At 38.6% G+C, this 26,994-nt stretch overlaps 1 protein-coding gene across 3 annotated transcripts in view; it reads right to left on the bottom strand.

Moving 5' to 3' along the window:
* CEP112 (centrosomal protein 112) overlaps nt 1-26,994 on the bottom strand; it is a 165,792-nt gene that overhangs the window by 108,271 nt on the left and 30,527 nt on the right. For all 3 annotated transcript variants that reach the window (XM_074160337.1, XM_074160339.1, XM_074160338.1), the window contains 9 exons: nt 24,171-24,257; nt 22,182-22,281; nt 20,899-21,017; nt 18,590-18,733; nt 15,705-15,859; nt 15,242-15,371; nt 14,192-14,284; nt 13,319-13,378; nt 11,592-11,671 (listed from right to left, as the gene is read on the bottom strand). In XM_074160337.1, the coding sequence (XP_074016438.1) occupies nt 11,592-11,671; nt 13,319-13,378; nt 14,192-14,284; nt 15,242-15,371; nt 15,705-15,859; nt 18,590-18,733; nt 20,899-21,017; nt 22,182-22,281; nt 24,171-24,257 (968 nt within the window). The remainder of the gene's footprint in view (nt 1-11,591; nt 11,672-13,318; nt 13,379-14,191; nt 14,285-15,241; nt 15,372-15,704; nt 15,860-18,589; nt 18,734-20,898; nt 21,018-22,181; nt 22,282-24,170; nt 24,258-26,994) is intronic.

The raw sequence follows: 26,994 nt of genomic DNA, 5'->3' as shown, positions 1-26,994 counted from the left end.
AATATAAAAACAGGGTGAAGTTACTCTTTGGCCCCAATTTAAAAAGCAGCAAATTCCTCTTGTTTCAGGGTACAAAGGATATGGCAACAGAATTAGCAATCTTATACAGCACAGACCATCTCAGGAGAAGTCGACTATGAAGCCCAGAACTGCAATTTCAGAAAGCAGCACTCTGAAGTGTACTGATAAATGGAAAATATAAACAACTTACACACTTCCTCTTCATGCTTAATCATAAATATTTTCCTTGCTTCGTAAAACGTCTTCCAAGAGGTAACAACTAAACACAGCAAGACATTACAGCATTGCAAGTCAAGTAAATGAAACACAGGGCAACCCAGCGACTTGCAGGAGAGGTTCAATCAACTCAAGACGTCCCAGGAAAGGTGGCAGGAGCCAGTGCTGTCACTCGCAGGGCTCTCCCATCCCCTGGAGGAAAGCAAGGGCTGAGACACAGCAAACAAGCAGAGGAGATGCACCTGGCTCGGTCACAGCGTCTTCAACAACCACAAACATCAGTTGTGACGAAGCGTGACTGCAGGGAGGCACAGGAGGGTACAGGACGTGGAGCTCCACAGGTTACACGTGGACAATGTCTGGGGACAGCCAGTTGGCACATCCACACACAAGCACCCAGGGCATAGTCTAGAGAGCTTCTCAGGACAGAATAACCACCAGATTGGGAAAATCCTGATGTTGTCCTATAAAAATTATACCAGGCTTTAATTCATGAATATGCAAATTCTTTGCTAGGTCTTCAAATCCCACCAGCAGCAGCGAAAACCCACTCGTGTCCAAACAGATCGTTACTTCCCGACTGCAGCGGAGCAAGGGATTTCTGGGGTAAGGATGCATTTTGCCATGGAATAAGCTTCTGAAACTTCAATTCTGATGGACTCCACAAGAGGGAGAGGCTTCATCTGTTCTCTAAGTCTGTCACAGGTGAGTGTGACTCCGGGGTTATGCCCACAGAGAAAAATGAGTCTTGCTGGGTAAGGCTGAGGGTCGGGAACACAGAGTAAGGGCTGAGCCTTCGGTCCCGCTGGTGAAGCCAAGATCTTCCAACGGTGACCTGCTTGGAATGGCCAGGCTCTCCTCCTGCTAATTACCCTGATGATCCCACATTACATATCTGCACTCATCCTATGTATTTGGAATTGCCATACTTACACGGGTCTCTGCCCATTCCTTCCTCTCCTCCCCAAATATTGATACTTCTGAGAGAAAATTGCTTCTCTACCCAAGCGGCAAACTAGTCACTTGCTGGAAGGCAGTGGAAAAAGAATATTGCTGGGTTTGCTTCTAAACTATTTGTTGACACAAGAAATAAAAAATTGACTCTTTTACTAATCTGTGTTGAAACAAATCCCGTTATCACCATTTATATAGTCTATCTAGATTTAAAAAAAACCCCACAATATGAACACACGTTGCCAAAGGAGAAGATGACTCGTTATACAACATAACACACAGCGCAGTGAGCAGCTAAAAACACAGCCGTCATCAGAACACGTATGATCTGCCCCTGCAAAAGCAAAACTCAGGAAATTTACCTTAGTGTCCTTTGTGTATGAGCTGCGGACAGGAGTACCCGTCCGGGACACGGACACACACTTCCACATACCAGATCTTATTCAAGTGACCCAGGGTCCTGCTCCCGACCTCGGGGACTCTCCCGCGGAGGTGCCCTGGCGCTGGCAGGACTCCACAGCAGCGCAGCAGTTCAGCCATTCAGAGAGACACTTTTTAGCTGGGTGTGATAAGCATGAAAGCCCACTCCATGCAACAGCCCCTCTAATTTAATTTCTAGAATTCGGACTATTTCTTTTACGTAAATAATACATTAAGGCCTCAAGTCCCATATATTTCTAGAGAGAAGGGGTTACTGGTTTAGTTTATTGTTACAGAAAAATGTTTCAGTAGTAACAACAATTCTCTGAAATACTCAAAACCCAACTTCTCCCACTCTACTGTTTTTAACAGACGGTGACAGTTAAGTGACAGCTTTCTGTGTAAACTACAGATCCGGCCTAAACGCCCCCACCGTCGCCGTGGCTGGAGCATCTCTCCGCGAACAGGGAGGACCGAGGAGGGCTCTCCTGCGCCGCGAGCGCCCAAACATATGGAATATGTGCAGAGCACTTCTTTTGGTGTGGAGAGGAAGAAAGACAGTGTGAAGTCATTCAAGCGGAATGATAACTAAACCAAAGCCAGATCAAAGGAACGAAGAAGAAAGACTGAAATGTGAAGCTAAAATATTTATTGCCTTCAAAACATCATCCCTGTCCTGTCCCTGGGCACTTTAATATTTCGAAGTTGTTAGAAAGCATTCTCACTTGTTTCATCATTTCAAAGAAATAAAGCCAAAAATATAAAGTAGAGAACAATTTTATGTTTCGTTCCCCAATTTTAACTATAAGATGAGCTTGTCTTTATGAGAAAAAGCACAAATCCACTTATAAATTGTTTACGGTTTGCATAATTTGAGATTTTAACATCAAAAAGCTGGTCTGCATTCCTTCAAGTAAGCTATAACAATGAGTGATATTTACAATACAATTACTATTTTAAACCATATACTTATGTTTTAAATAAATCATGAGATAACATTAACAAACTAAACCACCACTTAAAGCCGTTAATGAATTTAGAGTAAATAATATTCCACATGTGTATATCACACTTCTGTGAACTAAGAATAATGCATTACATTCAAAATTAATGGCTCACGAATTAACTAGACATTGGTTAAACACACTAATAATTATTATAACTATTTCTCATTATAATAATGACAGGGTACTGTTGTACTAGGTGCTATGCAAACAGAATAAAAACAGCAACTGCGAAATGATGAATGAGATGCAGATTAAAAGGCTGGGCAAGCGTAAATGTGGCTGGAAAGGAAAATGTTGTAATTTTGCCCAACGCTGCAGAAACTGTCTACATGATTTAGATACACCACATTTATGAAAGGCCAGAGAGGCTCGGTTATCAAGAGAGGATTAAAACAGAGGTGAATAGTCCTGGCTTTTACAGGCTGAGATGACAGCTAAACCTCAACAAGGAGAATGTGGAGGGGAGCACTGGAGAGACAGGTGTAGATGATGGCTCAGATAAAAGGAGACAAGACTGTCATTAAAAGGTGGACCAGAAAGTCAGCAGCACAGACAGTAAACAGTTCCATGAGATACCCCGAGAAGAGGTGCAAAGAAGGGAAAGATAGGAATCAGAGAAGTGTGCGGTGGCACAGAAAGCTGGAGGGCGAACAAAATAAACCATCTGAAGGACAAACTATGGGAGACATCATCGAGCGGAGGAGAGCCAGGCAAGAAGAATCACTTCACACCAACAAAGAACAGCCCAAGACGTGTTATAAGTGATAGAGCCAACAGAGGTTGGCAAATCAAAGACAACGGCGAGGAAATAACAGTATTAAGATTGTCTCAAATTTTTCCAATACTGAGTTCTAACTGGAACGTCTAACTAATTACCACAGCTTAAAGCATGCGGGTTTATTATGTCAAAGAGATGCTGAGTCAAAAAGCGTTTAATAAAATACCTAGAAAGTAAATGTAAACATAATATTACCAAGTTTAATTCAAGTCTAGGAATCATAATCATCTACCAACAACAACAAAAGGAACACTTATTCCTTTTACTATCTTTGTAGATAGTTTTTAACCGTCCCCAAAAAGGTGACAGTCTGAAGTATTTCATGCTTATTAAACATCAGTAATTGAACTGAAAGTAAGGCTTTCTTTAGCCAACTGGAGGCTCTTCTCATTTCATCAGCATTTTGGGCTCTATATGGTCTTGAAATACACTAACGTGAAACAGAAGCTGTTCAGAATAATAATGGAACAATTCTGACATTTGTGTTAACTATTTGTACGTTCATTTAGTGAGGTCAAAAATCTATAGCCCTTAACTGCATTAATTATTAGAATAGAAGTTTAGAACAGTTAACCTAAGTGTTACAGCATAAGACACTGATGCTGTCCATCTCACAAGGCAAAACTTTTCATTTCATTTCATACAGCCATTTATTCTATTGAAGCATTTTCATAGTTGATACTGTTAAAAAGATGTCATTTGATATCTCTATAACCATCTTGAGGGACATAACAGTCCCACAGACAAGGATTAAAAATCAACTGTTACTCTTTTTGTACAACAGAAGATTTCCTTTAAATACATATTTCATTATTGCCAGCGGGTCTCCAGAGAAACTGGTGAAAGAAAATGAAAGGCTGTAAATAGTTAATAGAACACTTTATTTTTTCTTTTAAGTGAGACTATTAAATAAAGCTACCACATTTTTTTGTCCTCTGTTCATACTTTACATTGTGCCCCCTAGAGTGAGGGTTATGTCAGCGTGTTCACTAGGGCTAAAGGAATGTTTACAATATGCTGGAAACTTTGACTGGTTTTGCTCTAAAAGGTTTCAGATGCTCGAACAGAGCACCAAGTGGGGAACAGCTGGCTGCTTTTCCACTGGTTCTTAGAGGGGGGAAAAAAACCCCAAAACACTAAAAAACACACCGCCCTGTTTTAAAGTGTAAAATTATATCCAAACTCTTCAGTCACTTAACATTACCACTGGTTTTAAATGAAAGTTTGCTTTTTTGTATCATATTGCAACTGTTGCAACAAGACAACACTAAACATTTTAATAAAAGAGAACGATGAACACAATGAACATGAGTATAAACTCTTAACAATGTTCTTTATTACAACATTTGGAATTAAAGACAATGCCTTTGCATATTTCTTTAATTATTTCCGGCTTTAAATAGTAATAGCTTTTCCATTCCTGCAAGAATTCCTCCACACACAAATACTTCATTTTCAAGGAAAAATGGAATTAACTACAGGAAAACAGCTACACTTAGGCAATTATCCTAAAAATATTAACAACAACAAGCGATTATTCAGAATCTGGATTCAACTCAGAGGAGCAAGAAAAAAAAAAACAACCCAATTTGCGGTTAAAGCTATTGCTCCATTTATTTATTTATCATCGTATTGATGATTATCACACAGTTGTATTTTTCTGTGTGCAACAGTATTTATGACATCTACCACTACAGGGCGTCCACACAATACGATCCATACAATAGCGCTCTGAAGAAGCAGCTGCTTGAAAATAAAGTTCCTCAAGGGTTTGGTACCATTAAATTCTCCAAATCCACCGTAAATCACAGGGGTTTAAAAATATAATTTCTGTATATTTTGAAAGTCCAGATTTAAGATGTTGGGTTCCAACATAACAGCAAATGCAAAATTATGCAACTGTAACCTGCAACACAAAAGGAAAATGTATTTATTTATTCTACCTCCTTCCATCATCTATGTTGTTATTTATCCTTGCCTTTATCTATTTCCCTTGTCATTAGCTCAGAAGCATTACGTATACCATTTATTTCTCTCAGATTTACATATCCTCATTTCTTTTATATTGTCACTTTCACAATAATACAGAGAAAAGAAAAACGATATAAACGCAATGGGAGTTTTGCAGGAGATTAGCAATCGCATAGACTCAAAGCCCCTTTCCACAAACTGCTGGTGCTACGACCTGATGGAGTTCTACGTATTGGGAACAAAGCAAAAAGAGCCTTCCAGACCAAGCAAATCTGGGCCTTCTCTTTGTATATGAAAGACGACTATACAATGAAAAATGAGTCATTACACACCCACAGCTGTAGGAAGAAATAGAACAGAGATTCTGCAAGGGACCATCTTGCCCCGTTCCCGTGTTTGTCCTGTCCCTGCTCCACCAGCGGAGGTGAGCCGTGGGGAGCACCAGGCAGAAGACATCTGCCGCTGGGGCCGGCAAGGAGTCTCGGAACAAAACACCAAATAAACACTCAGGGCAGCATGATAATGGGATCACCTAAACTCAAATCATTCCTCTGCACCCGAGTCCCAACCAGATCCTGTGGAATAAAACCGAGAGGAAAGGGGAACGTCCTGAAGCTGTGCTCCAGCATCCCTTTCGCCAGGAATTCAGGCTGAAGTTGCAGAACAACTATAATGAGATTTCTTCCTGTGAAATGCACTGACGCTAGCTCCTGCTCTTGGGTAAGTGCGATACAAAAGCCACTCTCCAAAGGCTTTACAAGTAGCACCACTAAGTTTAAAGCCTGAGGACAAGTGTGAGAAGAGCTCCAGCTCCACCGCTCCACACACCTTGTGACAGTGTCAGGTAGGGGACAAATGACTCCAAAGGGAATAACCAATGACTGGCCAACCACACTAGGAGATGGCAAGCAGAAGCCCTTTGAATAAAGAAATGACTAAGATTTCAGGAAGAGTAACTGGTACAAAAAAATTGTGATTTCCTTCCCAAAACAGCGTTTTTTCAACTTTAGTTAATAAAAGTGGAAATGCATTTTAATCAGACACTTTCTATGAGACACAACTTTGTAGCAGTAATAACCACACCCAAGATCTGAAATGTTGAATATATATTAGTATCACCGAACCACACTTAACAAGTCCCTAGAAAGCGGAGCCCGGCACCAGCTCGCCGAGGTGTGTGGCCTGACACCGGGATCACGGAAAGCAACGATCCGAGTCTCTCTACAGCTACAGTGAGGAACCTCCACAGCACCATCCCCACGACGAAATCAACTTCTTGTCCTTGATTCCCTCATCAAGCATTCCCAGAGAAAACATGTGCATGTACACAAGAACACTTAGGAAGAGAAAGGTAAATTACTTTTATTTCTGTGTGTTACTGAACGTCCACACGCACCACCCTCACACCATGCCTCTGCTTGAAGAGACTTTGAAACATTTTGGTCTAAACCAAATCACAACATACTGTGAAAACTGTATGTGTGCTTTAGAAACTGTTGTAAAAATACAAATCTGCTAATAGATAGGAGCGGCTTTGCTGGTTTCTGGGAAGTGTAGCCCCTCTGTCTTCCCCAGAAGAGTTGTAAACAAGTTCAGATGAGGGGTAGAGAAGCAATGGAGAAGAGGTGTTGCTAGTTTCTTATGTAAACAAACAATTTTATTAAGTGACTTTCAATAAACCAGCTGCTAAACATTTGCTCTGTATCATCACCACTTGCAAAGTGCTGAGATTTGGCTCCAAAGCAGGTTTAAAAAAAAAAAAAAAAAAAAGGCAAATATTGAGAGGGAGAACGTTAGGAAGCATTTGACTGTGGGTAGTGTGCAGGCATTCCCTGACACCCAGTGTCCCATTCCAACACCTGCACCTGCAGAGGGAACAGATCATTTCTCCTAACGTGACTTTTAAAAAACTGTTTCCTTCAATCACACTTCAGAATAGAAGAATGAGAACTCAGGAAAGCTCTATTCCAGTAGCACAATGAAATACTAACTTGTGTATGAGACGCACAATCCAAAAAGCATTAAATCAGATCCTATAATTATTTCCAGTATGTGAGAACCGTCCCAACCATTATCCCGAGAAATGTGCTTCCATGCAGGGGACACACGGCAACAGCCTCCACTCGTATGTACGTTTACAGTTTAGTCCAAAATCTCTGTCTCAGGGCAGACAAACTTGCCATGTCCGTGCAGTCACAAAGCTGTTACGGGCTCCCGAACGGAAGTGGCAAAACCCAAACCACATTCAAACTGAGGTGGCCTAAAGATATGTTGTATTCGCACTGCAAAAACCTGTAACTATGACTATTTACTTATACAATTAAATCCTCCCTTCTCTACCATTTCATCTTTAGGTTTTTTTATCTATTATTACCAATAACATAGAAATGGACTTACACAAGTGTTTCTGCCTGCACACCCGATATCCCCCTTGCTGTAGGTCGAGCTAGCAGTTACGGACGGTACGCTGGCAGTACACTGACGGAGGATATAAACCCTAACAACGCACACGGCTGTTCTGCTCTTTCCTTGGAGCATAAAAGATTTCTTACCTCTCGTCTTAAGCAACGCTGTTCTAAGTTTCTCTGTTAATTAGCAAATGAATGAGGCCCCCCTTAAAGTATCTGCACTTCTGCTGACTGCAAATAGCCTGGCACAGAACTGTGGTTCTTCCTGGGGACACCTTTTGGATCACTGCTGTGACTACCACACCAACATTAAATTCTGAATATTTAAATTGGGACTGCAATATGTCCTTATTGAACACTCACTGCTGTTTCATGAAGTTACTACTATCATTATTTCTGAAATTTTCACAGTGACTAGGAAGACTGTTGTCTGTAGTTTACAAGGATATTTTGGAACCAAAAGGAACAGTAGAAAAGGAAAGGTATTGTTTTCAAGAAAATAAAACCTTCAATATGTCTTCAAGCAATTCTGTAGTCAGAGGGCTAGAGCTGTTTGTCTTTATCTTGAGGTCTAATATCAGAGGTCACTATTTAGCACACTGGCTGTTGAAAAGAAATATAATATTTGTGATTGACACATCAAACTGAATAAAGCATTAACAGCTCAAAACGTTTGTATCTTCTTATGAAAATAAGTGTCCTTGTTTAGTAATTAAGGTAGATATTTACTAAAAGCTGCTATTTATAGACACAGCAAGAGTCTTCATAGCCAGAGAATGTGTGAAGCAGGTCCAAACAAAAGGGAGATTAAATACTTCTACTACTCTTTCTCTTCCATCTGATTTCTTCAGCAACAAGTAGATACAGACATTTTTTCGTAATATTTTTTCTGTTGTATTCAGCTCAGTCTATAGTGTGACAAATTGCAATGTAACTATACCTCTTTATTTCCTATTCCTCTACTTAAAATGAAAGAGATAAGAACCACAGAGATTTAGCCTATTTGTAACCCACTCTTATGACATATTTTATGCAAACAAACTAAAGGGATTAGAGAAACAACCTTTCCCCCCAAGAACACTTTGCTATTATATAAATGCAGTTTAAATGACATTCTAGAAAAATCCTTGGAGCACTTCCTATAGTCACTTTTGTTATTAGGCAACGCCGATGTCATGCACTGCTAAACTAAATATAAAATTTCTATCTACAAGTCACCACCAACAGTCAGTAGTATTAGAGCAATTCTTTGCAAAAGATTTGGTTTTGACAGATATTTCTACCTAAAACTTCAGAAGTGAAAACCCATGCTTCAATAAAGTACGTATACTGCAATTCAGTATTAAAACTCTGGCAACACTGTTTATTTGAAATGAAAGATACTTTCAGAAATGTAGATTTTACTATTCCACACAATGTCTCAAATCACTTTCATTATGCAACTGTGTGGATACGTTTGAAACTGCAATAGCACCGTTTGCTGTCACATCACTGGAAAAACAATAACAATAATAAAAAAAGTCTCCTGAAATGCCTGCCACTTCCCTCTCTGCGCCTCCGCAGCTGCCTGGCTGCTCACCACCCAATCCTGTGGCCATTTCAGAATCAAAGTGCATTCACATCAAAGTGGTTTATGAGAAATCACTGATGCACCTACTGGGTTCTGAGCTGCAATTCCACAAGGCATCCTTTCTATTGAAGATGGTGAACTATGTTTTCACCCATCTCAAGGAATATAAGGTTGTTTTTTAAAGGTTTACTGTGCCTGCTTTGGCTTGTAATTACTTAATTAGAATCCACAAATAGTCAAAGAAATACAGTAAAATAAAGCATTTTCACATACCACATCTTGTAGATTCATACATCAATTACAAAATAATTACTTATTAGCATTACTAATTCCATTACTAATCTTAAAATTAACGCCAAATCACTGGTATAAAACAACCAAGAGAGCAGTGGCACAGACTCATTAAGGAGTAAGCCATCTCCAAAATTAAAACATTTTCCACTTTAAATTACAACAGTGATATACCATTTACTACATTATTTTCACCACCTTGAATCAAAAAATGAAATAAACAGAAGTGTAACAGAAAGAGCGTGCACAGGACACAGGAGCCTGGGAGAAGTACTCCCCACGCTGAGTGGAAGTAGCATACACAAGACACTTGGAAAAGCCGGAATTAATCCCTGCTGCAGGGAAAACAGCCTGGATGTAGTTTTACCCGGTCGTGCAGTCCCCAGGGCTCTCAGGTGCCAGAGGCCGACGCACCCCCAGCTGCGGCCAAGGGAACCTCTCACACAAAGCCCACGGCTGGGACTGGCCTCTGCCAACACCGTCTTAATTCGTGCCCACCAGGCAACCGGGCTCCTGAAACTTCTGTCTTCCAAATCCTGACTCTAACCCAAGCATTAGACCTGAGCTTAATTACAGCTAGGGAATATCTGAAATAAATGAGGCACAGCGCTGTTAACCAAAAAGCAGGTTCCAACCCCGCAGCACAGAGCACACAAACCCCCGGCACCAACACCGGCCCCAAGGGAGCACGACCGGGTTTCCTCCACACCCAGAGCGCCCGCACGGGGAACACATCCCGAGCAGCCAGGGGACTGCAAAGTCAGACTTGTTTCATCAACCTAAGTGCAAACCAACATGTTATTTGAAAGCCACGGAAGATAATGAATGCAACTACATGATCAAGGGATCAGACGTTAAAATACTAAAAGATTAAGTTTAGTTGATAAACATTCTATCTCCCTAAAATTATAAATAATAGTCAGTGTAAGGAATTTAAAGATTAAAAGCTAGAGTTTTTATTAATGTCTGTAGTGATTTAAGATAGTCTCTATTGATGTCAAATAACTAAGAGATTGCAGAAATAACGGAATACAGACTTCAGCCCTATGACTTTTATTGAATAAAAGTATCTACACAATGCCTCTATCAGCCTAGATAAAACACATTGTAATACTGAACTGAATAGTTTTAGCAAATAACTTCTGGTTTCTTTCAGAATAATCTGCTTTCCCTAGACATTATTTCCATAGCTTTGAATTTAAACTGGATAAACATATGGAAATAATATTTTACATAACAAAAAATGGAAGCAGCGTAGCAAGATGTGATCTTGTCCTACACGCATCTGCTGCATGTAAACCACTCCTCCGCTCCAAAAACATCAAACTTGTTGCATCCTGATTAGGTCTTTAATGTACAAGGTCAGCAAAAAAGCTGTTCCGAGTTACTTAATGAAAAGTGTCTTCTGTTTGCTGCAGCCCATTTCTCTGAGCCTCAGCTACATGTGAAAACGAAGTATTCACACACAAACGTGCAGTTTCAAAGAGGAAAAAGCCACATTAAAGTTGTAATTTATGGATAATAAAAGAAAATAATATCAAAACCATCATATAATACATCAAGTTAAAATATAATCTAAATACATACATCTTTCAAATTTATCCCTCTAAAATAGTCCAAAGCAAGCAGTCTGTAGCTTGGATGATTTGCCCACCACATATCTACCCTCCACAGAAGCCGGTTTTGTGTATTTGGCAGCACAAGACCCATGACATCTCTAACTGCAGTTCTGGTTTATTCCTACCACTGAAAGGCAACAAATTTGGGTGCCTTGGTTCTTGCTCAACTTTCTAAATTATTATAGCTGAGTAGAACCCTGAATATGCAGCTTTACAACAGGAAGATACCTCAGATAAATTATAGGAAGGCAATTAGATGAGACAAAGCATAAGTTTATTTAATAAATTTGACTAAAACAGTGGGGAAGGCTCAGCAATTATTCCATATTCACTTACTTCAAAGTCTCCTCCACTTTGCGAATCTTCTTTAGAGCATCCTCTCTTTCTTTATCAAGATCATTCCGGATGCCATGAATCTACCATTTGAAGGAAAAGAATACCATATTTTAGCTAAAACAAAGTCTGATTTAAAAAAAAAAGTTTCTTTTGCATTGATGTAGACAACCATCTACATGTTTCTAAAATTACATAAAATGCAAGAATAAGGATTAACAAAGAGGAAGCATGAGAATATAGCCAATAGAGCTATATTTCTTCTCAAACTGAACGTTATTCTCCAGAATAAAGAAATACCAGTGATTACATAAAAAGGCACTAGATTTTCTTTCGATAAATACAGGAAAGCATATAGAAATCTGCTTAAAATAATGACATTTATTCTCTATGGTGCAGAGTTCCTACATACCAATTTGTGAACACCCAAAGTGAACTACTTGTTATCAATTCTTACAACAATAACACCCCTGTGTATATACTGGGCATGGCATCGATGGTATGGAATATTCCCTTGGCCAGCTCATTCTGTCCCTGCTCCCTTTCAGCTTCTACGGGAAGCTGAAAAGGTCCTTGACTTACTATAAACATGACTTAGCAACAACTAAACAATATGTGTTATCAACATTATTCTCACACTAAAGCGAAACCGCAGCAGCTACCAGGAGGAAAATTAACCCTACCCCAGCTGAAACCAGGACACTGCCACTTCCTAAATTCACTAACCAGGAATAGACATTTTTAAGAAGAATTCTTCTGGATCAAGAGAGGAAAGCAGCTTCAGAATTTGGCAGCCTCCCAGGCATGGTCCAAACCATGGGTTTCCATAATATTTTTTGCCAAAAGCAGCTGAAGTACAGAAGTTTGTTCTGCTTTTAGGATTGCTCAAGTAACAAAGCAGCAATGCGACCTACTGACCATGCTGTTCCTTGCTGGATGGATCCTTAGTTGGCTACAATCATTTGTACTGTTACATGCTATTAAGTCACTACAATAAAGAATAATGTGTTTTAATAAGTGCATAGTCAGAAGCATAAGAGTATAGTCCACTGAAAAAACACATGCAGAGATTCTCTGCTGTAAGCAGCTCTGTGAAGGCCTTTACTACATGGAAGTCCAAACACTTGGTTTGAAAGAGCGTCCAAACCGATGGACTGTCTCTCAGCGAGTAAAGAAGGTAATGTCAAACCTGGTAAAATTATATACATTTAACAGCCGGCTCAAGAATGGCTCTCAGGAATAATCTGTCACCGTTCTTGTGCTGAGCTGTATGTTTGGAAAACAAGCAGTAGATTATTTATAAATCCAGGTGTTTCCTTTGCTTGTAAAACCATTTAGCCTAACTGGTTCCTGATTCAGCAGATAAGCACATTTAATCAGGCAGTGACATTTAGGGTTACTACCTATTATTTGTTTGATGTTTAAATATCCTAGCAGGCAATAGCCACTGTAGACTAATAAAGATTATTAGATAACGGGTAGGTTCTTAAGTGAACAGATTGCACCAGAGACTTCACGATTCCTTTACTTGAAGGCAAACTTGTTTTAGTATTTTATGGCCCAATCTGTACTATTATATGGGTTTATATCCATAGATTGTTCACCTGTATTTTCCTCCTCTTTCTCAAACGTTGGGTTTCAAAAAACCACAATTCTATCAAAATCTATGAATAGGCAAACTGCTGTAAAGTTATCGTGCATAAGATGTAATATTTTCCTGAAAACATTACCTGTTTTTCATAGACACGCTCCAAGTGAAGTTTGTCCTGTTGAAGCTTGTATTCTTGATCCTGCAAAGGAAGAGATGTGTATTCTAATTAAACAAATCACATTCTTCTTTCATTTCAAAGCAGTCATTAAACACACATACATTTGCTATTGTATAGAAAAGTCCATAAAAATTAAAAATCTACTCTATATCATCATTAAAATATTCTTTGACATAGAAAAATTTCAAACAACAGCAAAAATATCCACCCACAACAAAACTATCTCGAAAGTCATGATTCACGTTTTCTAAAGAGAAACAGCAACTTGTTCTTCTGAGCTATTAAAATGCCATTCTGTACTACATCAACTGGGAAACGAAGACATAGGAGGAAAAGTAGATGCCAAAACACAAACAGGACTGAGACATGATACAGATGTAGAACTTATTATCCTGAGAGAGGAGGATTAATTTAAATATCTATAGGAAGACAGAATATTGAATTGAACTGTTAAATAGGAACAAAAATAAAAACAATTTTGAAACTTACTTAAAAAATGTTTACAGCTTAGGAAAGAAAAGATATTCATAATTCTTTGACATCCTTCTCTCTAATCCACTGATCCAGGATTATACTGCTGTAATATGTGTATTACAACAAACTGTCAACAAGTTCCTGTGAACTCTGCTCTTATCAATAAAGTGATTTCTTTTAGTAATACTTTTAAAATCAACCTTTAAGGATAAGGCAACACTTGATACACTTCTATGAATAAAATCCATCCAGAGAGGCATGTTGTATAGAACCGCATTTGAGTACAGGCAGCTAAACAGTCCAACCACTGGAGAAGGTAAAAAGCGCTGGTCATTCTGGAGTGAGAAACACAGGGCTCACCCTCAGCTCCTGCTGCCTTTGATGTTCTGAATCTTGTAACTGTTGTTTTAATAGACACACACTATGCTGCAACTCTTCAATCGCATCAGATGCCTGTAGGGATTTAAAAGAAAAAGGAATTTTTGTGCTTCATTCCCCATTAGTTCTACAGATACATCTTTTGCGCTTTTAAATTTATTTCTCAAGGGTGCCTGGAATCCGGAGAAAATTACCAACTTGGGAAAAAAACCTGTATGAGTATACAACTCCAGCTACATCTCTTCTGCCCATCTGGTGAACTTAGAAATGTAAACAAAACCATAGAAAAAATAACTACTGATAAAAAAACCCTTGGCACTAACCATTGAAAGAAGGAAAAATACCTTGTAAATTGAGTAAAGAATCATCAAAGCTCCCAGAATTCCAGAAAATGAATGCAAAAGAGCTCATTTGTCCTATGGCTCTAAGGATTAGCAGATGGTGTTTAAAACATGAGCCTTTTCCACAATTATTTACCTTGAAAATTATATTAGATATATACTATGTATCTACTTAGGTATATTGGTAGATATAAACCTGATAGATGTTTTTACAGACACAAACCAAAATTATTACATTTTGGGTGGAATGTATGCTCACAAAATTTAAAAATTGTTCCTTAAACACATAAATATTTAACATAATGTTCCATATTAAGGTTGTACAAGACAGTTTATTTCTCATCGAGGCGGTCTTATGAAAACATTAAGTCTTCAAGTGTTCTGAGGTCCTCTGGTATCTGGAATTTTTACAGAAGCACAAACCAAACGAGCCCATGAATTGTGCCTGACCTGCATCAGCTGTGGAAATACCACCTGTACGCACACGTACACACCAGAAGTATCAGTCAACTGCAGATGATTTATCAATCAAATATGGGAATGAAAAATTAAATCACTTTATTTTTTTAAAAGTTCTGCACATGAATAACTTAGGGAACTGAGCAGTTTATTCATAAGCATTACATTTATACGGAGGAGACCACTTAAAGAATAAACACCGTTTTAATGCCTGTTATCTGTGGAAGCATACCTTCGCTGCAGAGAGAGCATGTTCCTGTTTTATAAAATTTATATCAACATCAAATTTACTTTGTAGTTGCTGGATGTTCTCCTCGTATTCCTGTATAATACGGTCCTTGTCTTTCTGAAGTAAGCTGTGCCTACAAGTAGGAAGCAAACAGGATATGGAAATTGCTTTCATATTTTGGCATCTTACCCGCTCAGTATCAATCCTGCGGAGCACGCGGGTCTGCCTCTGCCACGCGCCCAATGTAACAGAATTAAATGCTTATAAATAACGGAAAGATAACACACTCTTTGTGATGGTCATTTGGGTCAATTCCAAAATGAGTTTTACATCAATTAATATGTTTTTGTGACAATTTTCTAATGCCGATTACCAATCGCCGAGTTCTTGAAATAAAATTAATCATGTTTGGTTTTGGAAATTCCATATTCTTCAATGTTACAAACAGCAACCGCTATTCAATTACCTTGCCTTCACTTCCTGAAGCTCAGCGCATACCGCCTGGTACCGTTGTTCTGCATCAGCCTTTTCTTGAGATAATTTTTGACGCTGTAAATTACTATTTTCAGCCTCAACAGTCAACTGCTGGACACGAGCCTCCAGTTTTTTGACCGTCTGGTTCTAAAAGAATAGGTCATTGTTGAGAAACTCCAGAATAAATGAGGATATACCTCTGTAGTTGTTCAGTAGCCTAGAGCAACCAGGTTCTTTGGTGGTCCAGAGGCACAAGAGTTACAATAGCAAAGCTGTCATCAATCATGACAGTAAATTCTATGTTGCATATAAAAAAGAAATAAATCTTCAAAATATGGATGTCTATTTCCCCCCTCAAAGTAATGTCTTCTCCCCTAAGCAAAACAATATGTGCAATTGATTTCTAAACTACAAATATTTTAAAATGAGAGAGATGACAGACATTTCTGTGGAAAACTGTAACAGATGATAATACATGTAAAGCATTTTTAGACCTTCTATTAACCAAAAAGTATCTTATCACTAGCAATATGTACAACCTGCATGTGGGAAAGAGTATTGGAGGAAAAAAACATATATAAAAATATTTTACTGATCATTATGGGGATGAGGAGCTATAAAAGTCATCTAAAAAACATATTAAACTGTAGAGCATCCAGTGAAATCTGTAGCTCTTTCACTCTAAGATATTCTTCTGAGTACTTTTACGACCACCATATGTTCACAGATATAAAAATATATATCAAATTTCTAAACTAAACCAAAGAGCAATGCACTTCAGTTGCTAAAGAATTACAGATTTTAAACAACTGCCTTTTATGTGCACACTTTGGCAAAACCACCTCCAAGGATATAAACAATAAGATACAGTAATATCTGCTACAGATTTGGAGGATATAAGAACAATGTTATAATACAAATGCGACACAAACAATGTGAATGCTTCTAGTTGTGTTTCAAATCAACTATCAAATATTAACTAGATAATTCACCGATCACCTTGTACAGTAAGTATATTGTCTCCATTTTCTTACTAGAGAACAGAGGCAGACAGAGAAGGAAGGTGTGCACAGGGATACAGCAGATCCCTACGAGGACCGAGTGTGCCTTCCTCCATCTCTGCTGGCACAGCTTTCCTAATCCACCTATCCATCTCATTTGCTTAATTACAGTGATTTCCTTTCAATAAATAACAAACATCTATCAAAGGCTGTATCTTCTTCCCAGAACTTGATCCCCTAATAGAAAATTTTTTAAAAGTGAGCAGAATAAGAGCCGGCAGGTAGCACATGACTACTCTACTACTTCCCCTGCTTCCCTATATTTACGTTAATATGCACGGAAATGAGAGAAGAATTCCTCAGGAGGCTGGAGTCAAAAAATAAGACACAGCTGCCCTTCCAGGATGTACGTATCATAGTTATTTTTATATTAACAAAGGTCCAAAGATGAGGGAAGTGGAACAGTACTTTCATCCTCTGTTAAAGCAAAATAAAATTCCAACATTTGCCATCCCAAGTCAGTGCCCAGGTGTCACAGAGCTGTGAAATGAGCCTGGAGCAACGCGAGACGCGCTCACAGCCAGGACGCTCACCCCAACTCCTCAACTGCCTTGAGATACTTCATCTGACGTACAGCAAACTGCTCCACCGACGCACGGCCAGCGGCACCCTACGGGGCTTTCTCTGGGGCGGGATTGGTTTTGGTTTGTTTTGCTTTGTTTGTTTTTAAAGAACAACAACAAAAAAAAAAACCCCCCAAAAAAAACCCCACCAAAAAGAGCCACAGCTAACATACTACCAAATATCATAACTCCTCCCTGCTCCCCCACCCCTCAAGGGTAATTCTGGTTCCGTGGTGTTAGTTGAAGTGTTCAGCCAGTTTCACTTGCTAACAGCAGTGCCATTCCTGCCAGCGTGGAACACTGAGCAAGAAAACAGGAATACCAACAAAAAATAAAAATCTGGAGAGAGAGAGAAAGAGGGAGAGAAAAAAAGAAAACTAATTTCCAGTGACAGTCTAGTCTTTCATCTTAAGCCCTGCCTTGAACTCTACCTTGTTTAATTATTAAATCAGAAGCTGCTCAGCAAGATCTGTCTAGTTTTGATGGTTCTTAAATTCAATCTTGCTGACAGACTGTGTCCGTTTTTCTCTGTATTTACTGTTACCTATGACATGATCTGAATGCTAATTTTTAATTCAACATTCATTAATAAAGGAGTAAATTTTGTTTGACATTGTCTTTTCACTCATTCAATTTTCTTTATAGCTCATCCTGATAAGAAGTACAGGATGCTTTCTTGAGGATACTTGTTAATTTTTTGCTTTTTACTCATTTACATAGTGGGCTCAAAATCCAGATTACACCTGCTAACATGATTCTAATTATTCTAGGAAATTAATGCAATAAATTAGAATACTACAATAATTACTTTAAAAATCCTTTTTATTTGATCTTTAATCTAACAGGAGCATTTGATCATTTGAAGAGGTGGGTAAGTAAGAAGTCACAAATATCTGTGAAAATAGATGTACTATATAAATCCTTTTTTATAGTGTACAAACCTACAGAGCCAGAAGTTGTGCTAACTTCAATCAAGACCAGCAAAAAATCCTAGAAATGGTCCTTCCATACAAACGTACAGCTGTACAATATTCACTGAAGGGCTGGACTTAGAGGAATTTTATCCAGGGGGAAATATCCTTGGTTGGCCTGGCTGCCAGGACACTGTTCTCTCCCCAGACAGAACAACTGCTCTGCACTATCAAAACATGGCTGGGGTCAACAGTATTTATGTGAGCTTTTGTGCAAGTGCATGAAATTTGGATACTGCAAGAGGCACCTGCTGTCATGACATATTTACAAAAAAGACTTACAGTTGACTTGATCTGTTCCAAATAATCTTCCTCCATTTTGCCCAGACGCGCATTGGTGTCCTCAAGCAGTTCCTGCATATCTTCCGTGTGCTTCTTCCGAATATTGAACTTCTCCTTCTCCATCTCTGCCACAGCGTTGTGAAGCTGCATCACAAAAATAATACCAAATAAGAAACAGCATATAAAACTAGCATTTGTAAGTATTACATTATTATAGTATATAATATCTAGAACAACTAACAAGCACAGGCCACATTTCTGTCCTCTAGCAAAACTAGATCATTGTCTCACTGAACATTGTCTCACTGGGGCTCTGTAAAGCAGTGATTTTGGGGCAGAAGTGCTTTCCTCTCTTTTACCCCATCCCAGCTGGGGGGAGCGAGGGAGCGGCTGCGTGGTCCCAGTTGCTGCCTGGGGTTAAACCACGACAAGAAGTCGTTAAAAACGTACAGATGGCATACCTTCTCTGTACAGAATACTAAACCACGTACATATTTTTGCCACTCTCCGCTATTTTATTTGTTTACATCTTTAACTGAACACCAAGGACTTTTGCACAAAATTAGTGAATTTCTATTACAGAAACACTAATAATCCCTCCAGATACTCACACGGCCGGTTTATCTGCCTTTCCGTTGGTAAGCAGCTGCAGAGCATTGACTATCTACTTGTCTAATAAAAGGCCTATTTGTGCCATTACTAACCCTTGATTTATATTCTGAAGACCAGTGGCCTCCCTTTCTAGTTAAGCAGCCTCAAAACTAAGTTTTCCATCTATACAATTGACACGGCATTATTCTTTACTAATTAGCACACAAAACTTGTCTGGTGTAGTGGTTGTGTAACAGCTAATATGTATTTCTCAAATTTCTAACAAACCCTTTTCCTGGCTGGGGGAGAAAGCTGCAATATACAAAACAAAAGCATCATTCTAAACACACTGCTAAAATCAGGTTAATTTGCACAAGTATAGACTTTTCTCCCCAACATAAACACAAGCAAAATCCTGGAGGTGCCTGTGAATCTGGACCATTATTTAACAGACTTCAACAGCGGGCAGTAACTTAATATAAGATTTTTCATACAAAAGATAAGAATGCTAATAATTTATTATTATAAGTATCATGTATATACTGTGGTGTTCGGAAGATTTGCTGAATTTGCAATCCTTTTAAAAATAATCTGGGAAAATAAATAAATAAATAAGTATTTAATCTCCAGGTACAAAAGTTATAAATAAAACCAAGAATTCTGGGAGTGCCTCCTGTACAACAGACGGTTGGTAATATTTGCATTATTGCCAGCAACATCTATTCAAATAACCTGCATCTATTCAAAGGAAAAATACACAGAAATAGTAGTATATAAAGTTATAAAAATATTGCAGTATTAACTTTTACTGTATTTCCATCATAATTCCCGCTATCCACTTTTTTCCATAAAATACATGCTCTGATTTCACTTCTATAAATTCATTAAGTTAAAATTAATATTTGCTTTTTAATTTGCCCTCTAGTTTGCACACTGGCATCACTGATGACAATTACAGCTGTAGGCAGAGCTCTTGCCAGGTAACTGCAAAAAGCGGGATGACCCCAGGCTGAAAATAACGCTTCTCTAAAACAAAACAAAAACCCCCAGCAAACACTGAGGCCTCCGGGTCTTAAGCACAAAGGAAAAGATTTATGATTTATCTCTTACAAGACAAGAATTAAAACCAACTTCACTTCCAGATGCAGGGCTGCAAAAAAATTAGATTAAAGAGCATACTTCATCTACGAAGGGAGGTGGTTTTGCCCTTTTTGTGACACCCCCCCCCCCCCCCTCCAGAGAGGGGGAAGCAAGATAAATACTGACAATAATCCGGGCAAAGGTGAAGCTGTCTTGCAACAAACACGCTTTTCTCTCTGCTTTGCTGCTGTCTTGAGTCTAACAATAAATAAAAATACATTGAAGAATTCATGACCCAATGCAAAAATAACAGTTCAAAGGAATCACCGTGGCAGCAGGTAGCAGCAGGTTTACCGAGATTAAAATTCCATGTCAGGTCAACCAGAAATAAACACTTCCCTAATACGTCCAGGACTTGCCAAGAGGGGCAGATGAGCGACCGGCCGGGCAGGGACGGGTGTGCAGGAACCAGCAAAGAGAGTCTTGCAAGATTACTCCAGAAAAAAATAAAATCAGCATAAGAGAATATCACTAAATGTAACATATTCCTTATATTTATTTTTTTTTAAGTGACGAAATGTATTATCCCAGATATGCACTGTAGGTGTCTTTCACGGAACACAAGTGTTATTCATTACCCTTTTCTCCCACTCATTGTTCAAAGAATCATTGCTTTGCTCACACATCTTCTTCAACTCCACAATCTGCTTCTCTTTCGCTTCTCTGACGACTTGTGACTCACGAACAAGGGTCTGAACTGTCAAAAATGAGAAAATAAACAACCATTCAAGAGATACCTTTGGGATTTTTCCGTGTTGGCAGCAGATGCAATTGGCTCACATCAGTTTTCCCATTGACCTGGCTTTCTGATGGTTTTTGGCGTAATCCACGTGCTTTAAAATTTAGCACTTAAGATTCTGTGTCACTAAAATATTACAAGGTGTTTTCTCTTCTCTATTTACAAGATATTTCACAGTGAGTTTTCCTTACTCAAGCAGTAAGCATACATCAACAAAATTCTGTACAACCCAAAGAAAACAGGCATTTTTAACCTGATTCTATGTGCATCCTTAGGAGAAAAAGTTCTCGTGAATGCCCAAGATACAAAAGGAAATTAACTTCCCCAACTTAATCAAGAATTCAGAGTCTGACAAATTTTGCAGCAAATAGAGCAGGTAGAAGTTCACTTTTCAGAAGTGACTGATTATTTTCCCTCTCTGGCAAGAGCGTACGTGACACAAACACAACCCCTTACAGCTGAGCGCAACCACCAGAAGCACCAGATCCCTGGCTGGAATTTACTTTCCCAAGAAGCAGGAAACAATACACATGGAACTCTCTCCCTTTTTGTACGTAAATTACTAAACTAGTGTATTATTTTACATTGTGGTTTAGTCCATAGTGTAAATGGACTCCAAGTAATTCTAAAAGAAACTAACGTTCAAAAACTGCTGACAAGCCACACTCAGGCCAAGTTTAGTATTTAAGGCATATTCAAGCCGACTACTCGTCTTTGAAATCTCTTGCCACAATAGTCCTAAATAATACACTGTGGTTTGACTAAAATGTACTGAATGTAGAAATAAATTAACCTTGAGCCAGAGATTCCAAAAAGTTTGAAATAAGTGGTCAAAATGCTTCGGTATCATCAAAGAAACTTTTTCTGGTGACGCTCATAAAACCTGTAAGTATCAAATATAACAAGATCACACTGCCTCTTGGAAAATTTGGGTTGGAAGCTGTACAGCAAAGACTACTGGACAAGCCTCTAAAAATCTAAAGGCAAAAATCAGGTCAAGACCTGCAGCTGAAGAGGAAAGGAAGATCTGCGCAGAGAAGGAACACGCAAGCCCATGGCCACGAGAAGGATGCAGTGCGATACCACCAGGCAGAAAACAACAACCATAGATATAAAAATCACCTTTTTTCTCCAGTTTTCTAATTGCCTCCTCAGCTTCATTCTGTTTATTTCTGTAGAGGGACTTCAATGCCTCTATTTCATCATTCTTTCTATCCAAAATCTGTAGAGAAAATTCACAATAATTTAACAAAAGTCCAAAGCCCCAAAACTCCAACCAGTGCACAAAATAACATACACGGGTCTGCAAAAAAGGAGCTGCCTTCAAGAAGCGCTCAGGTCGTGCAGGACTAAGTGACTGAATCTAAGTAATTTTCACAGCTAAGACTGTCAAGTTATAAACAAAAGATTGATTTAGATAAATGTAGGCAGTAGAGTAGATTAAAAAGGAGTTTCATGTTTTAGTAGGGTCTTTTTGTTTTCCTTTAAATGGGCAAACCCAACACTGCTTTTGTTGAGTTTGGAATTTTCACGGTGCCACTACTGCAAACAGAAAGATTTGTTTATCTTCTCATATTTATGTTCCCTAATACTATTCGAAAGCATCTAAAATTCTGTGCAGGTTTAAGAAATACTTAAATAATTCGTGAACTTCATTACACTCTTTTGTACTTCACCAATTGCAGTTCTTCACGTGTATTCCAAGAGACAATGGTTGGAACAGAGCGAGAACACGAGGTGGAACTACACACACATTTCTGTACACGCTGAGTTTGGGGGAAAAAAAAAAGCTCAAATATTTTCACACTTTGAGATAGTATTTTAATTTAAACTTCATGTTTAAGATAAACATTAAAGTTACAGAAATTTTATAACAGTGCCCCAACTCTCTCATCAAGCGGAAGCTTTCATCTTAAAACAATATTACTCCATCTGCATTGAACGGTTTGTGTCTTTAAAGATTAATATGACACTATTTAACCTTTTCTAAAATATCCAACGTTATTAAACAACTTCAAAAGACGGAATTCTAACATCAGTTAGAAAAGGATGACAACTCCAGCGATGAGAAAGCATTTAAACTATTTCTTATTCTCACAAAGCTGTTTCCTCTAGAATCCCAGCTTTGCTAACTGGTTTTGCGGGCAGGCTTTGAGAGCAGAGGAGCCAAATATGCACCTGACCAAATATTCACATCCTTTCAGGAGGCTTTGATGTGTTATGGTGTTGTGTCAACAGACTTCCTCCAAGTCTGTGACTCAGTCCTAAGAAACACAACAGAGGTGCTCGGTAAAGCAAAGCTTACAGTAGGGTAAGTCATCGTGATCCCGATGCCGAGCGCTTCACTCCCCTTACGTTCCTGGGATCAGAGAGCTTCAGGAGGCACTTAGGACCTCGCAGAATTTGACTCCACATGTTTAAAACATGGTATTACAAGTAACAGTGTGGTCTTTGACAGTCTTTTTGTAATCTTCCCAAAAGTGGTGTTACACAACACAATACAGACAAATCCAACCTAACCCGCAGGAAGTCTCTCTGGTGTCATTCTACTGCTATGGGGAACCGAAAGCCACACGCAGCTCCAAGGACGCAGTAACACCAGTAACGGAGTGTTCACTGACCAGCCTCTGCTTTGAGATGCAGTGTCAAAAGGGAGACATGGGAACAAGCGCCATTGCTGTAGCAGTAGGAACAGGTGATGTACTCGCAGATTTTCCTACTGGTTTTTTTGCATTTTGTCCATAAAAATTTCATTGTTTTAAGTATATTTGCTCACATTCTTCTATAATATGAGTGCTTCCTCTCAAAAAAAAAAAAAATCCTGATTTTCTGATTTCATCAGCATATGAATCCATAGAGCTGTAAGGCTGGAAAAGAGATTGTCTTGTTCAACAAACAAATCCTCTTGTATTTTCATCTGCTTTTTGCAAGCCTTTTGCCCTCCTGCATTCCTGTCAGCTTCTACAAACTGTGACCTACAGCCTTACTGTAAAGGAACATTAACTGCAATTGTGAAGAAGTTGAAGTACAACTGCAAATTATTTATTGTAATCAGACTATTATTTTGTTCTATATACTGTCTTTGGAAAAAAAAATACAAACACTTCTTACCTTTTGAACATCAGTATCATGCTTCTGCTGTAATTTAAGTTTTTCTTCATGAAATTTACCTTCTGCTATTTTCATTTTCATGTCCAGCTTTAAAAGCAAAATAGAACATATATATAACTAAATTAAAGAGTAAATTACACGAATTACCTTTGCATGACTTTAAAATTATTCATTTATGTCTTTGAGAAGGCAATGGGAAGACACTAGCAAATAATTGCTACAAGAAAAATCTATATTCAGTTTGTCATTATTTTCTTATTTATTTCATAAAACTGTTACAAAAGACCTCAACCAAAAATATTTATGTAGAAAATGAATTTGTAAGATGTTTTAGTTGGCAATAAAAACAACTGCTACTGCCCAGAAAAAGCTATCATCCTTTATTTAAATAAACACTTTTAATATTCCTGTTAACATACCAGGGGTGGTAAACTTGCTTTTATTCTTTAGGCAGGTGTTACATTTATATAAAGAATGTCCTTTAGCCCAGATGCATGTTTATTTTTGTTTGTTTTCTATTATTCAGAGATTTCACACTATAAACACATTTCCTTTTAAAGGTGACTTATAATGGGATTGAGGATATTGCTGCTGAATTTGATTGCTAAAATACATTTCCTGCCTCTGCCTGTGTTTGTTCAAAGCAGTCTACGTGAGCCCTCTGACACAGGAACACACCGCCACTTACTGACAGTCTAAGTTTTCATCTTAGAAGTATTTTTAAATCTCTTGCATAGTTTCATTCCGCCATTAAAGACTGTCCTCAGAACTCTGCAAGCATGAAAGGTGTTTTCTGCTTCTCAGAGTTTTCTAAAAACTAGAAGTGACACCTTGAGTTCAGATTCAGGCTATTCCACTTCTACATTTGAACATTTCCACTGTTCAGAAAGCAAAGTGGACAGAAAAGTTTCCCCAGAGTGACGTCTCACCAGAAGATGTCCTTAAGTGTTCTGCTGCTGACAGAAAAGTCTGTATTTGCCTTTTGGATGTTCTAAGAGCCCGTGGTGCTGAGGTCCACCCACCCTGGAGCTGGACGCTGGACTCTCACCACCATCTAGCTATTTCAGTTCTCAAAATTTTGTTTAGCTCAACTAAGAACCTGACTTCTAGCCCTCTCAACTGAGAAACTCTAAAGGAACCAACAAGCATTAAGCATTCTGCCTTTATTTTTACTTCTTTGACTTATCAAAAGTAGTCACTCAGGCATGAACCTTTATCTAACATATACAAACAATAAACACACTGCAAATATCCTTTTATAGGATTACTTTGTGTTATCTTTTTATGTTTATTGTGACTTGAAAATGTGAGCTACAAAAATCTAAGTCAAGTCAAAAAGGCAATATTAGGAAGAACTTCTTTGCTGTGAGGGTGGTGAGAGCCTGGCCCAGGTTGCCCAGAGAAGCTGTGGCTGCCCCATCCCTGGAGGGGTTCAAGGCCAGGTTGGAGGGGGCTTGGAGCAACCTGGTGTGGTGGGAGGTGTCCCTGCCCAGGGCAGGGGGTGGCACTGGGGGGGCTTTGAGGTCCCTTCCCACCCAAACCATTCTGTGATAAGACTCCTCAAGAACTGCAAACTGAAGAAGCAAGATCCTTTTGATTTCCAGACTCCACATCCACTGATACCCAAAGTACACGCCCGGTTATTACACCATGTATAAAGAGGCTACCTATCTCCCAAGACTAAATAGGAACAAAGTCTTATGCAAATTACCAGAAAAGTTAGATTGACAATTAATCCAAAGAAAATAGATAGTATTCTCACTGTCAGTCATCTCTTTTATCATCCAAAAATAAGTATCATGATAAAAATGCATGTTCTATTTATAAAATATACACATATGTATATATGAAAAGAAATATATGCATATATCCCTCCAACAAAGTGACATTAGAGAAGAAAATCTTAGTACTGGGTGATAAATAAGTGTTGATTTAAAAAAAGAGCACAGTAATCCACTTCCAGATAGACAGTTTGTGAATATTTCATAAATAAATATGAAGGCCTTGTAAAAACACAAATACTAGAAACTAAACATGAAAGAGACTCCAATCTGCTTGAATCACATTAAAAGCTTATGAATTACTGATGTATAGCTATTGCCCTTGCATAGCTATTAAATCCCCACAAACACACTACATTCAAAAATCATGAATAAAGTGGGAATGTCGTGGCCGATATAAATTAATCCTTGGCGGTTTGCATCAGCTGAGATCTGGGCTACACTTTATTATTCTGTAGGTTGAGAACATAAAAATAAGTCACACTCTAAAATTTGTCTTGTATTAAATACGGACATCTATTTTCAAGTGACGGAGATTGTTCTCAGCCACGTGGCTGTTTTCTCGCAGGTTGACAGCAGAAATCCCTCTGCTTGAAGTTGGCTGCCCCTCCTTGTCATTAATCTTCCACTTAGCACCATTCTTGCACTCACACTCGTTCTCATCAATTTAAGTTCATAAATACATTGTACAACTCCCACTGGAACAGGCTTCCCTTCATATTTCACAGATTTTTGGGACTACTTTCCAAAAAGGATCGACAGCTTGGCCTTAGGAGAGCAGTTACAACCAAACAACAAATTTGGAAAACATGTCCAAGATCCGGAAATTGGCTTTTAATGAAGGCAAGTGCTCTAATAACAGACTAGTTTTCCTTTGAATACTAAAATAAAAGAAATCTCTTACTTGAAAAATCCTAAAGATCAGTCCCTCATCAGTCGAGGGCTGAAAAGGTGACACCTTCACCTCGAGGTCCCCGACTTCGATAAACTTACAACAAAAAAGCCTACATTCTCCCACCCTGTCTGCTTTGTCCATAACTTAC

Source organism: Numenius arquata, chromosome 17, assembly GCF_964106895.1.
Source record: "Numenius arquata chromosome 17, bNumArq3.hap1.1, whole genome shotgun sequence".
In the NCBI taxonomy this organism is placed as follows: domain Eukaryota; kingdom Metazoa; phylum Chordata; class Aves; order Charadriiformes; family Scolopacidae; genus Numenius; species Numenius arquata.
Note: the sequence above shows the minus strand (reverse complement) of the source record. Positions and strands in the feature narration are given on the sequence as shown.